We start from the raw sequence: 14,407 nt of genomic DNA on the forward strand, positions 1-14,407 counted from the left end.
CAGCTCAGGCAAGAGCCCAAGCCCAAAATGCAGCTAAACATTGGACTTGATTGTGAAACCTCTGCTGACAGGTTACAACAGGGCACTGCATGGCAATTGGACAAAGCATAAATTGATGTCAGTTTTTAAAATCTAAGATATAATAATGGAATTATTTGATGGATTTAACAATGATGGACCTTTAATTTGTTTCTTCTTCCTTCTCCAGAGGAAAAACACCAAAAAGATAAAAATTAAAATGGATGTTGAAACAACTCCAGCAATTAGTCCCGTGAAATTCTGATCTTGCCGGACCAGCACTTTTCCGATGACTGTTGACAAAACTTCTTGCCTCCACTGAAAAAAAAAAAACAAAGAAAAGAAAAAAATCAGAGTGATGATTTCAAAAGACAAGCAAGAAGTAAATTATTAGTACTGAAGTATAAGCTGATATGTCCCATATGTATTAAATCTTGATTTTGTGATGCTGTACTGCGATAAGACACTGGGGAGTGGAGAAACTATTATATTGGGGGACATGAAAGCAGATCTAAATTTTTATGATTCATTACATGCCTTTGAGAGCTCTGGTCGTGACACGGCTATGTATGTGCCACACCACACACACGGCACGCACTCTCACACGCACTGCGGATAACAGGGTCCCACTGCTACCAGATGTTAATTCAGAATTAACTCAATTCATACTTCTACTCAAATGGTGCACGGGAATATATGGGCCTATGGGTATATGGATTGAGATGTATGTTAAAAAAAAATAGCCCACATGTCTTTAATATGTGTCGTTCTGGCATAAATACGCTGTAACATCAAACTCTCTGTTGACAGCGTGCCTGTGTTTTAGTTCCCAAGGTCACGTGAGCCTGTCCCTTGCCAGCTTGTTGACAGTTTAAAGAGACAAAACAAAACAAAACAAAAAAACAACCCCAAAAATCAACAAGCAAACAAACACCAAGCAGCTAACAGGGAAAAACTGTTTAGGTCACGTGGCACTAGCTCAGTCAGTTGGAATGCGTTTGGCCATCTTTTCTCTTCCTCCTGTGGAATTCATTCCTCTGGGTACTGTAATGATGGATTTGCCCGTCAAAAGAGCAAATTTTCTTCTTCGCTGGGCAGACTGCAATTTCTGAGGCTCCTTGCCAGTAAACAAGCAGAAACCTTATTTAACCCCTTTATGTTGTGTTCTTTTCTATGCACAAAACGTCACACCTATCTGTTTCTTACAGGTTAGGGAAATATCATATAGTGGTATACGATAGCAGGGCTATGAATGTAGTGCTAGTCCCAGTTACATATGTAAATATACAAACAGGTCCTGAATGCAACATGTGATCAAGTATTCTATACAATTAGGCATTTACAGGGCTGGGAAACAGACACACCAAAAGGAGAGCTGCATCTAATTTTATAGTTTGCCTGATACATCCCAGAAATCTAATCTGTACTTTAAAAAATAAATGAATATTAAAAGAATTTAATATTTACTATATTAACAGAGCAAATTAGTTATTACTATTTACTTAGATTGAAATAGCACATAGGAATACCATTCACAGCCCAGGATCCTATTGAGATTAATACCATAAAGACATAGAAAAAAATAGATGGTCCCTCCTCCAAAGAGCTTACATAGCCTTAGATCTTAATCACCCTTAAATGACTGGCAAAGTCTCCACTGTTTTCAGTGAATCAGAATCTGTGATCAGCAAATTCCATAGTTTAAAGGTAATCCCATTCTGATGTGATTTTCCCCTTTTTATTATTTAAAAAAACCTCCACAGATGCTGAAAGGTTTGTGTCTTATTCCATGAATCAGTAGGTCGAAACTGTTTACAATTTAGATTTGCAGTAGAACGCTGAATGACTCAAGTGAAACCACCTTTAGAACAATGGTGGAACTCAAACATTTGTTCTAAGGGTCTGCATCTTACAAAAAGAATTGAAACTAAACTCTAAAAAGCAGACAAAAAAAAATCTTTCAGAAGGTTTCTGATCCTCTTAACGGCAGCAGATTTTTTTTTCTGGAAAAAGAGCTTGCAAGCTCCAAAGTGAACCTGCTCCATTATAGCTTCCCGTTCTTCTCCATATGTTTCCTCTTGTGTTTGGATTAATAACTACCATTCTATTTCTGTGCCTAGTTCAGGTCCTACTTTGTGCCTAAGGCTCCAGAGAGTCTCTTTACAAACAGGTAATAACAACAATGACGATAATATTTCTTCAAAAATCTATATTATTTGAATTTCCACCCCAAACAAACAGGGAGATATCTCTGTAAACACAGGTTTAGCCTTAAATTTAAAGTTTATAGGTTCAATAGTGACATTAATATGGCATTAATATCTCATGCGTGGTGTGGCTGCCTCACCTCTATATTTAGCTCTCTGTTGGATTTCAGGAGGTCTCTGGGAACTGTGCACAGAATTGATTCCGACTGCAGGAGGAGGTTTTCGCAGCTTTTATTTCCAACTTTTAGCACCTCTCCTTTAACAGCTTCTGAATCAATATAATTTCCCTTGAAAAAAAAAAAAATCAGTGCCATATTACATAACCATTTCATAAAATTCAAGAAGTCCTTTTATTACCTTGGAAAATGTTTTTAATAGAAAAACAATTGTGAAATAAATGACTAACACAAATTTACATTGCCCCGTCAATATGCACGTATCAGGTTTTTTTCATGTAAATGGGAATTTGACAGACAAGTCAGAAGAGGATGATAAAAATTTGCTGTCATTAAATACTCATATATCACATGCAGACTTCTAAAAATGTAAATGTCTGAAGGATAAATTCTGTTGGTTGTGTTTAGATTTTTGCATAATTTGCACAAGAAAGGACACATTATGTGACCCTTTTGTTTATACAAAACTGGCATTATATTATCCACAAACTAAAGGCATCTCAGACGTTTTGTTTTGCAAGTGGTTACAGTAGCAGGAGTGAAGCTTTCAAAGCAAACTAATTAATTATAATCATAAAAATGCACAAATCTGTTAAAATCACATTCCACAGACCAAAAAAGAAAAAAACCCTGGTAAAGATGACAGCATGAAAAGTGCACTGTCTACTCAGAAAACCTGCTTTCACATCCCAGACTTAGATGAAATATTATTCCTTCTGGTAGTGTGACATTAGTCTCCAAAGGCCAAGTTCAGGATGTCTTGTGCTCAGGAGTGCATCAGGATTTAGGAAGCTGCCCCAGCCCGTGTGTAACCCTGTTTAAGCTGAAAGAAAAGGCACACAGGCTGCTTATATGGGCTGGATCTGGGAGTTTTTCACAAGAAGGGAGGAAGGTGTCATGGCTTTAAAAAATCTTATTTTGGCACATATTTTAGGTCTGTTGCAGAACCAGACTGAGCCCTGGGAAAGTTTTAATAAACATATAGAAGAGCCAGGTTGATGTCCTACTCTGACTGCCAAAGCCATGCTCTAGGTAAACGCTTTTTAATTGCTGGTAAAAAAGCCCATTTTGCACTCTAGCTTCAGTCTACTTGGAGACATTCAGTTTGGTGCTAATTAAGTAATTATTCAATGGGCCAGGGAGCGTGTGATTGACTGATGATTGCTTATTAGTATGGAAAATTGCTGCAGACTGTGAGCCATTCATGTTCAAACCTTTCCTTTGAATGGCGTACCTGAAAAGACTTGAATTTGAGTTTTCCATCTTCAGGATAAATGTATTATCCTGGAGAGTGTGGGTGAGTGGTCTCTTTTTCTTCTATATGAAATCTTAGAATTTTTTCCTCCACCAAAACCGATACTTGCCCAAAGGGGGAAAAAAATCACACTGAAAAGGTGGTCCTTAGTAAATCATAATGAAGATAGTAGCTTTTACTTACTACCATTACCATTATATTACCTTTAATATAATTTCAAATATATTCACTATAATATCTCGATGTATTAAGAGATTCAAAATGCTTTCAGCAGTGTTTCTGCTCTTCTCAGGACCACATAATTTGCCCATTTTTAATAAAAGGAGGAAACTGGCTCCTGTGAGAACTGGAAAAGAGTATTTCCTATTTTAGAATGTGTATTACCCCCTTCTTGCTGAGCAATGCCCTTGCATGCTGTCATGCAAACTGCAGTGGCTGTTGGAAACCAATCTGACAGACCAACTACCTCACAGCTTTAGAGACATGGGAATAATCTGAGTGAAAGTCTAGGAGCAGTAGAAAGACAACAAACCAAGGCATGGAAATTTTGAGACTTGGGTCAAAAGAATTTTTGAGGTTCCTAAGTAGACTGTGTTGACTTGGGAAGAATAAGGAGTTACCACAGCTGCAGAGCTTCCACTTCAGCTTGCTCAGAAATATGAGGGTTTCCATGTTTCACTTTCTTGGACTAGACATTGAGAGAAACATTATTTTCTATGCAATGTGGAAGAAGATTGGAAATAGAGTGACCTATAAACAGACAAGAAGAGTTCCTTAAGACTGTCTCACAAAGAAAGTGTTGTACTGGCTTAGGAATGGAGTTGGCAATTTTGTAAGTCTTGTCCTGCTCTGAGTTTTAGGACAGATGTGTCAAAGGACAGACAAGATCTCAGATGTGCCGTGTAACATGAAATGCAATTGTGCTACTTATTTCTGTAGTGGAAGATTTATGTTTATAAATGCACTTCAGTCACCTAGCAGCCCATTCCTCGGCCTCCTCTGGAAGCGTGCACTGACTCCCCACGCTGCCTTGGTGTACAAGCACAACACCAGACAAGATCAGGCCTCTGGGCAGATTGACAGGAGAAGCTATGTCTTTCCTTATTTTTTTTTTTTTTCACGACTCAACACACTGGGCTGTCAGCAGGCCAGTTTGCAGATCTGGGCCAGTGGCTCCTGCAGGAAGCAGCAAGGAAACTCTGTCCTCTTCTGCAGACTCAGGTCTTTGGTTACCCCAACAGCAGAACACCAGAATTTCTCCTGCACCGAGACTTTCTGGTGCTGGTGGGAGATGGGAGCACTGCTGAAATGGTGCCTTCACGGTGTCAAAGCAGAGAAGTGCCTCAAGCCACTCTGCCATGACCCCTCTGACTGGGGCATGGTAGGGACTGGAGACTTCAAAGAGCCATATACTTGGCAGAGGAAGACAATGATGATGTGGGACCTTGAGAGGCTCTGTCGTGTGGAAGACAAAAGAGCTGGCACTGAGCAGAAGGAGGGCTGGCATTTGTGGCACACAGTGCCCTAACTGTGTTTTAGATAGAAGACTTAATGTTTTCTTGTGTGTAACATTTACTTACAAAACCATCTTGTGGTCATCAGGGGAAACCAAATAGAACCTTTCAGTTGGTATCCACTGCCATCTGATGAAAGCCAAATATGTCACACTAGATTAGTCTGACTGAAAAACTGGTGATAAAACCTCCCTCCACCCCTCTGAAACTAATTAAGAAAAAGATAAAAGAACTTTGGTTTGGTAGACCAGACTGTTCACTGAAGCAAGCTGCCATTTAATTTCATGCTGAGTTTGCTTAATTACTGCACAAAATATGACCATGAGGCATGTAAACTTGTGTGTATGTATTTTTGAATGCGGGTATGGGGTGAGGGAAAAGTTGCTAATATGGCTTGTAATGATCCTTTGGCTCCTGACTATAATTTCTGAAAGTCGCCTCAGTGTTTTGATAGAAGCATCCCACTATAACTAATTCTATTTAAAGGAAGATGTTACATTGGTGCTTGTTCATGCTTTATTCTAGGAGACCAGCTTTCAATAATGTTATTCCCCAGTTGGTTGCCAGGAAATAATCAGGGCATTAGGCTTAGGTAGACATCTGCCTTGGGTGCCATGACTACAGGTGACATCAATGCTACAAAATTGTGACACTGGTCCATTGTCAGTGGGACAGTTCCCAGCCAGCCTTTCTCATCTCCTTAAGGAAGTATGAAAGGTTCAAGAGTAAAAGAAAGAAGAGAGTTAAAATGCATCTAATTTTTAACCTCAGTCCATGGTAAGATTATGGAGCAAGTCCTTATGGAAGCTTTTCCAGGCAGAGGAAGGACAAGAACGCCATTGAGAGCAACCAGCATCACTCCTAAGGGTGAGTTTGTCCCGAGCAGCCTGATTGCCTTCCATGAGATAACTGGTTCTGTGGATGAAGAGTGAGAAGTGGACAACATTTACCTTGATTTTAGCAAGGCTTGCCACACAATCTCTCCTAGCATTGAAAACAAATTGGGATGATATGGGCTGGATGGATGGACCATAAGGTGAGTGAAAAACTGACTGGACATCAGATCAAAGGTTAGAAGTTTAACAAATGTCATACCTCATTGGCTGGGACTGGGACCAATATTGCTAAAAATCTTCATCAACAACCTAGACAAAGGGATAGGATGCACTTGCGCTTTCAGATTTAGGAAAATGACTGAGACACTGGAGGGCAGGAAAGCTCCTTAGAGTGGCTGTGGCAAGCTGGAGTACTGGGCCAACAGGAACCTCGTAAAGTCAACAAAGACAGATGCAAAGTCCTGCACCTGGACTGGAAGAACCCTATGCACCAGGACAGGCTATGGACAGCAGGGCAGGAAAACATTCTCTAGAAAAGGACTTGCGGTCCCTGTGGACCACAAGGTGAGCTGAGGCAGCAGTGTGCCATTGGAGTGGTGAAGGCTCACCACATACTTTAGCAGCAGCAAAGCCACGAGATTGAAGGTGATTGTTTTCCTCTGCTCAGCACTTGTGGGAGCACACTTAGGGAACAGTGTCAAATTCTGAATGCCACAGCACAAGAATTATACTGACAAGCTGGATGAAGTACAGCACAGGATGCACAAGGCAAGGCTAGAGGAGCTGGGCTTTTTAAAGCTGTAAAATCTCCGTTCTTGGAAATCTTAAAAACTCATCTAGACAAGGCCTGAGGCAATCTGACCGAATTTTTAACTTAACCTTGTTTTGAGCAAGAGGGTTAGATTATGAAGACCTCCAGAGGTTCCTTCCAATCCAAGTTATTCTATGACTGTTTTCAAATTAAGTCTTCCTTCCAATTGGCTGATATGCATGACCTGGAAAATGCTGGGAAACACTGCTGTCACTGCACAGAGGCACTGAGCCATGCAGCAGCTACATATTCCCAGCTCTCCACTGACCCGCGCACCACAACTCTTGCTAGCGTTTCTCCATAACTGAACCAGAGAATTGGTCTGCATTGAGAGAAGGGTGATTGTACGGCCACGAGTTCTGAGTAGAAAAACAAAGCAAAAAAAAAATCAGATTGATTATTCTTTGGAATTTTCCCAAAACACTTTGTGGAGATAGATCAATGTTAAGAGAGTTTGACTGGAACCCAGCATGGCTGACAGAGGCTCTGAGGTAACTCCTCACTGCCTGCAGCTCAGGAGCTGGCCCACTGGACCATCTTGGAGTTAAAGACCTCCAAGAGGGTTTCAAGATTTCATGACTGTCATAGGGGGAAAAAGTTTTGGCTTACAGAGCTGTGGAGGAGCTACAAAAAGACATGACCCCAGCATTAAGACTGATTCTCTTCTGAGAAGCATTTCCAAGATATTATATTATATAACAACTGTTGAATTATAATTATACAGAATAACTTACATGTACATAATAATAAGTTTTCAGAAGCATTCAGTGTAAATTATAAATACCAGCATCTATACTGTTTCTATTTGATACTCTGACTTGGAAAAGCACTAGATTTCAAGAAATCAGACTCTCACAAAATAGGTTTAACATTCTCACTGTAGTAGAGAGTGGCCTGTGCCTGCAAGGACCCCAGATTCCTCAGAGATGTTTCTCAGTGCCGTGTAGGCTATTCTCAAAGCTCTTTTAAGAAGCACTCAGCATCAGCTTTGCATTTTTCATACATCCATAAATATTTATGTTACAATGGTGACTGATCTTCATGAGTGACTTTGTGCATAGGCCAGAGTTTCCCTCAGCTGTGTAGCGCCAAAGCCACTCGGCAGTTTGCTAAAGGCAACTCCGTGTCTTTCATGAGGAAGGACACAAAACCATGTGACAGTAAGAGCCGAGACTCATGCCCAGACCATACACTTCAGGTTCTGGGCTGCTGGCCATATTTAGTCCTGAAGTGGTGACGCAGCTCATTGGAATCAGAAGCCGATGCTGCGTGGTCCTCCCACGAGGACGAGGAAAGCCCCTCGCCAACGCATCTGATGCCAACAACCACCCTGGTATCCATCTTTGTTTTCAGCTCTGCATCTTATAAGTTGTGACAGCTGGGGGCTGGGGTGAGTGCAGTACTGAACACGCTCTTTCTGCCCTTGCTTCACTTATTTTGTCAACTGTCTGTTCCATGCTATGCTGCTGATGTGCACTTGTGAATAATTGAAAAACTTATTTCAGCGTTTCTTACCTTAATCTCCAGAATGTTTTGGTTGCCTCTTGAGATGAACACTGGCTTTTCAAAATGCTTAAATACAGGATTATTTACATAATCAAAATCAAAGTACAAAGAGCTGACGCCATCAAAAATAAAGAACACTTTGGTTACAAAGGGTGGCTGGAGATCGAAGGCTTTCAATGAAGGAGTTGTACAGCAGATTATCTCTGAGCTAGAGCGGTGGCTACATGCCTACAAGAGAGAAAGAAAGAAGTAATTGCAGTAAGTACGTGTATAGGAAGTCACTGATGAACGTAACTGTTCTTTGACAATACTCATATATTGAAAAAATAAACACCGGGGGCCTTGTTCTTCTTTAACCAAAGCAAAATCCTGATCAGTGCTACACAGAGTTTATTTAGAGCTGGGAGAAAAGTATAAAAACTTCATGTCAATGGTGTTTGCACTCTTGTTGAGGAAATGTTCAAGTAAACAAGCTTCCTGGCCTGATTGTTCACAGCACTTTTAAAGTAAATATTTTGTAGATAATTAATGGAAAATTATTTCCAAAGCCAAGGACCATCAGGAGGCTACCCTGATGTACTGAGCAGCCATAATTCAGCTTACTCAGCCTATGTCAGAGTGGCTGCCACATGGGCTTCTCTTCCCTTTTCACTTCCAAAGCAATAGCAAGGGATCAGAGGCGGCAGTTAAAACAGTGCCAATGAATTTGACTGAAATAGCAGAAAAGGGAAGTAAGGCATCATTTACCTGCAGTGTAGCTAAGTCACAGTTTCCAAAAAGGCCCTACGGACTCTGTGAGCAAGTGCTTTAAAGCCAAAGCCACCATGGGATTCTGGGTCATGAAAGCTCAGCAGAGTTTATCTTCTTTCTAAAAGTGCTTGTGTAAGGCTCCAGAAATGTGGTATTTGGTGCTTAGGTACACAGGTGCCATGCAGGCTCCTTGCAGGAGTGTTGCCTGCAGGACCTGCTTCACACTGTATCTTGGACCAGTGGGTTTGAGGTGCTTGAGGAGCCACCTGACAACAGGCATGAAGCCATGCTTGCCCCTCACTGCTGTTATTCCTTGTGAGGGCCTGCTCTGGAGATGCTATCTGAGGGAAAGCTGCTGGTGCACCCCACACTCCAGAAGACTGTCCAGAGCATGCTTTGTGCCGTGGGGGCGTGATCCAGTGTGAAATGCCTGGCCAGGGTGCTTCCCTCTGTCCCATACCACCTTGACACAGGACTCGTGAGACAGACAAGACAGGTCCTTCCTAAAACGATTGATGTGTTGCAACCACAGACAAAGGAGATTTGCAGGCAGCCTGATCTGAAGCTGAAATTGCAGTTTGCAGGGATAATAGGAATCCTTTCAGATGGGATCCGGCCTGCATCCAGACACCGGCACTGGGGTTAGTTGTCAAAATTGTCTTTATAGTAAACAGAAGGAAACAAGCTCACCTAGAGTGGGATTCATCTGATCCATTTTAGACAACAGCTTTAATTAGATTAACGGTGCTCTAGAAGGGTCAACTTCTCTCTCTTGACTGTGAAGGTTTCTACACAACTAATTCAATTATAATGCCAACAGCACATCTACAAGCATCGATGGGAGGCACAGTGGGTGCTGGGCAGCATCACGCAAGCTGCAGAATGGCTTGTTTGTCATTGTATTGTATAATCCCTTCTCTCTGCCTCCCTTTCATGCTGCCTACTCTGGATATGGTTGAAGGACTTCTGGAAAAAACAGAGTTGCTTCAGCTTCACAGAAGTATTTCTCTTTAAACTGTATAAACCTTCTGTAAGTAGCTCCCTGTACACTGTGGCCTGACAGTAGAGGTTACACTTAAAAAAACCAAACCAAACCAAAACTGGCTGACATGTGCCCTAATAAGAATGGGGCTTAGCTCCTAGTCCTCATAAATCTTACATTTGTTCTGTAAGAAATTTCCCTGGAAAACTAACAGTGCTGTTGAGTACCTTTGCGCATCTAAAGCCCAAAATATATATTTTTTTTCTGTTCTGTTTTTCAAATTAAATTGGTTCTCATTGGAAAATGCTGCCTAAAGGAGCTGTGAAATTAGGTTACATTTGTTTCTAATATGCTAAATTAATGCAGGGTAATTTTGCTGTTTCATATCAGTGACATAACCATTCAAGCTAAGTCAGTTATATATGCACATTAACTTGAAAAGTGGGATTAAATTAACTATCTACTAATTAATGCTTTTTCTTATCACCACAGCAATTCATGTTTCTGTGCATAATACTGTGAAATCTCGATTCTGCCAAGGGAAACACTATCAAGGCTCTGAAGCTGAGCACTAGAGTTTTAGAGCTCTACTACAAGGGTCACGCGCCTGTGCGCTGTGAGTTCAGCACTTGGCTAAATAACCTGGTGCCGCCCTCAGTGGTGCTGGTGGGACTCCTGCTCATGTGACTAACACACAATTCCTAGCACAATTTCAGAAATGTCTGTGCATCCCTCATCACAGCAAGGTAATCTGTGGGACACAAGACAAGGCAGAATTTTGCTCCGTTTGCCTACAGTATTAGACTGTTCTTTCACTTTTGGGTACCTTGTTATACACCATTGACTATATCTCAGTCTTTGTTACATCACATGGATCTAGAAACTCATTTGAATCAGTATGGTAATAATAAGGTGCATCATTAGTATAATGGATGATCAAGTCATACTTTTCCACGATACAAGAATATTTGTTAAGATATTTATCATATTGTGTCGATTCTAAAAAGGGATTACTAAAAATATATATAATCATAAACCCAAATATAACCCAGGTAATCATTAGATTTTTGATTAATGTAAATTCATTAGACTTTTTATCTACTGTAGAGTAGTGATGTACCTTAAATGAATAGCAGTGGTATTCATAACTTTGTTTGTGGCTATCTATTAGAATCAGATACTTTACTTTATCAGGCTGGTCTCTGAAGAGAAAGCTTTCAGAAAATGATAAAAATCTAATAATACTCTTTGGAAGGGATGCAATGTGACTGATTGGTAAGGTCAAGAAAAATCTTATTTGCAATGCCCTTATTGGTACATGATTTGACATGACATTTTTACCTTGAAATTGGTTTTAGCAATTGAAGAATATGACGGTTTAGTTTTCAAGAAATATTGGATTGAGGATCTATAAGAAAAAAACCCTAATTCAATCTATTGTCTTCTCACTTAAGATACTGCCAATCACCCAGCACCTTTAACTTCTATTTAATTAAGATTTAAAGTACATTTACTTTAAGAGAAAAGCCTATGTTCCTCTTGTGACTATAATCTACATCTGAAGCCAATAAGAAAGAAAAGATGTAAAAATTATGGAGCATCTCACAAGCATAAGTAAATACTATACCCCAAAAGAATAATAATAAAGCATATGACTCATCACTTAAAGGTACGTATTCCTCTTTCCTTTGTAAAATATGAGCCTTAAGGCAATTGATTCAAACCTGACCTACAGAATCTGAAATTCAGTACTCAATTCAATTTCAATTTTTTCATCTGATAGAAAAACAGGAAAAGTATGAGGGAGAAACTCTGAATTTCAGAGGTCTCCCAGCAGCTGATTCAGATATGAGAGGGGCAGTTGGATGTGTATTATAGGAACTGTAACAGTCAGAAGGGAGAAAAGGGCCAATTTATCTTTTAATAAAAAGTAAACTTTTGGAGTTCCAGTGAGAAATGAAAGATGAATGAGGTTAAAGACGGACAGGGAGACTCCAACTATCTTTGCCAAAGGGTGATTTCTCAGTAGAAGGAGATGAGAATCCAGGTCTGACTTGAGGAAAGCCTATTCAGAAAGTTTTCTTGCATAGGTTAGAAACCGAGCAGTGACACTCAAGCAGGGTATCTTGGAACCAAGACTTTTCAGGGAACTCATGGACTTTTGCTGTCATTTCAGGTAGCACAATGAACGGCCCTGAAGGATTGGTAGCATTTTCATTCTAGTTGCCTTCTTGGATGAAGGCATGGGAGATGATACTTCTAGTCAATCAGATCATTGGACCACAAGGTAGAGTAAAACCTCTCTTGGTCTGAGAGCTAGTCCTTTGCGTAACATGACCAATACTGACTAGAAGTCTAAATTCCTCCCTGGGCTTGAGATGATCACTGTACCTGCTAGCACCACATCCCCGGCACCCCAGTGATTTCACAGCATGGGCTTTTACCTGACACCCCTTGCTGCACTGTTTCCTTGACAGGAGATGTGCAGGAGGTGCAAATTCAACACAGAAAGAAAGGCCAATGGTTCCCATTTGTGAAGAAAATTCTTTGCTAGGTTTCTATGGCAGTTTCATACACTTAGTCAACACAGATAGAGGATCCAACCCTGAGTGTCTTCAGATAGGTAGTCAGGAATATGTTCAATAATCATAGGCTCAGCATCCCCAGTTTCCAGGGAATGTCTTCTACAATTATTTAATAAATCTAAGGTAGACATTTTCAGCTGAATTCTAGGAATTTTGGTGAGTACGGACTGTTCATAGGCTTCTAAGCACTGAAGGAACTTTAGGGCATTTTAAAATTCTCCTGTAATATAGCAATAAGCAGCATCTAGCAGGGAGCAATTAAGAAATGCTAAAGATCATTCAAGACACTACTTACTGAAGAACTAATTAAAAGTCTGTGGAAGAGATTGTCTTGCATAGCTACAGGGTCAGTTGTTGAAGGTCATGCATTAAAAGGTGCTTCTCTCTAATTCTGCAACCTTGCCTACCTTGGGCCATTCATGGTTAGAAGAGATGAAGCCGTGGGGATATATAACCAAATTTGTTAATAGATGGGATATTAAAAATGCTATAGCAAAAGATCCTCAGATGATCACTTGTTCACTATTGAAGAATCAATGCAAAGTACAGTCTTCTAAAGAGAAAATATTTGCCCCAAGTACTACAGAAGCAGAAGAATCATCTAGCACAACCTATAGTACAGGTTAGAATACACTTATTTTGTAAACAGGCTCCTGATCAAGCATCATTCCAAACTGTGCAAAGCTTTTGCCCAGGCGCAATGACAAGTGAAAGGAAGGACTGAGCTGCTTCCCTCCCTGTGCACCTCACACGGGAAGAGATGAGCAGAAGTGAGAGGGTTTGTGTATCCTTATGCACTATCTAGAGCTGCTGGGATTTATGCAGCGCTGCCTAAATCCGTATTTTTTGTTCCTAGTCAGAACAAACGGTCGAAAGAACTCACAAAAATGTAATTAAAAAGAAACACATTGCAAGTATTGAAACATATGGTTCAATAACTCTAGGACATCTTTTCACTCCTTGAAATACCAAATTCAAAGAAGGCAAAATGTATTATTTTGATAGTGTTATCATAGGATACAATATAAACACAACTAGTGTGAACATAGCATTGAATAATTTTAAGGAAATTTAAGTAAATATGAATGAAAATTATAAAGTTGAAGCAAGGCATTTTTGCTGTATAGAAAAAAAATTTCAGAAATACTCAACTTTGAACACGAAAGCTGAAAAGATCAACTTAAATGTGTCTGCTATAAAGGACTGGCATATTGCCCCCAAAACTTTTCAGTCTCAGTGAAACTCCATTTCTTATGGGGAGTTGTTCCATATAAACTCTTTTACCAGTTGTGCTGCTCATCTATTCCACCATAATGGAAAGAAAACAGGCAGAGAAGAACAGATGCCCCAGGGTGTGTCAGCTGGCTCTGCTTCCTGAGGCTTTGGGATGGGGAGCATCCCAAACAGCTCCTGCTGCTTACAGAAGTGGCACTCCATTCACACTGTGACTCCCTGAGGGCTCTAGGCCACAATTAAGCCTCAGGAAGAGAATTAAGGGTCTGGGGGCAGAAATGTGACAGGAAAAGGTGAGATTTCTTCCAAATCGGGCACCACCAGTTTTAGGCAGGTGGGAGATGGTCCGGGAGGGGGCAGAAAGAATGAGCAGAGCTCTAGGAAACAATGCTTACCAGAAGAATTTGGAGCAGTTTGATTTATTTTAACTGGAAAAGAGAAAAGCTGAATCATAGTACTGCAAATATGTAAAATTAGCAGGAGAGACTGGTTTGTGTCCAGAGAGACCTGTTGTTTGTGTCCACTGAGGGTTAA

The 14,407-nt window shown here is 40.4% G+C and overlaps 1 protein-coding gene across 1 annotated transcript in view; it reads right to left on the reverse strand.

Moving 5' to 3' along the window:
• Positions 1-14,407, reverse strand: part of MET (MET proto-oncogene, receptor tyrosine kinase) — a gene marked incomplete at its 5' end in the record, with an annotated part of 54,274 nt that overhangs the window by 12,128 nt on the left and 27,739 nt on the right. The window contains 3 exons of the mRNA XM_008937364.1: positions 180-336; positions 2,366-2,512; positions 8,333-8,551. Of these exons, the coding sequence (XP_008935612.1) occupies positions 180-336; positions 2,366-2,512; positions 8,333-8,551 (523 nt within the window). The remainder of the gene's footprint in view (positions 1-179; positions 337-2,365; positions 2,513-8,332; positions 8,552-14,407) is intronic.

This window comes from Merops nubicus, unplaced genomic scaffold, assembly GCF_000691845.1.
Source record: "Merops nubicus isolate BGI_N331 unplaced genomic scaffold, ASM69184v1 scaffold4003, whole genome shotgun sequence".
Taxonomy (NCBI): domain Eukaryota; kingdom Metazoa; phylum Chordata; class Aves; order Coraciiformes; family Meropidae; genus Merops; species Merops nubicus.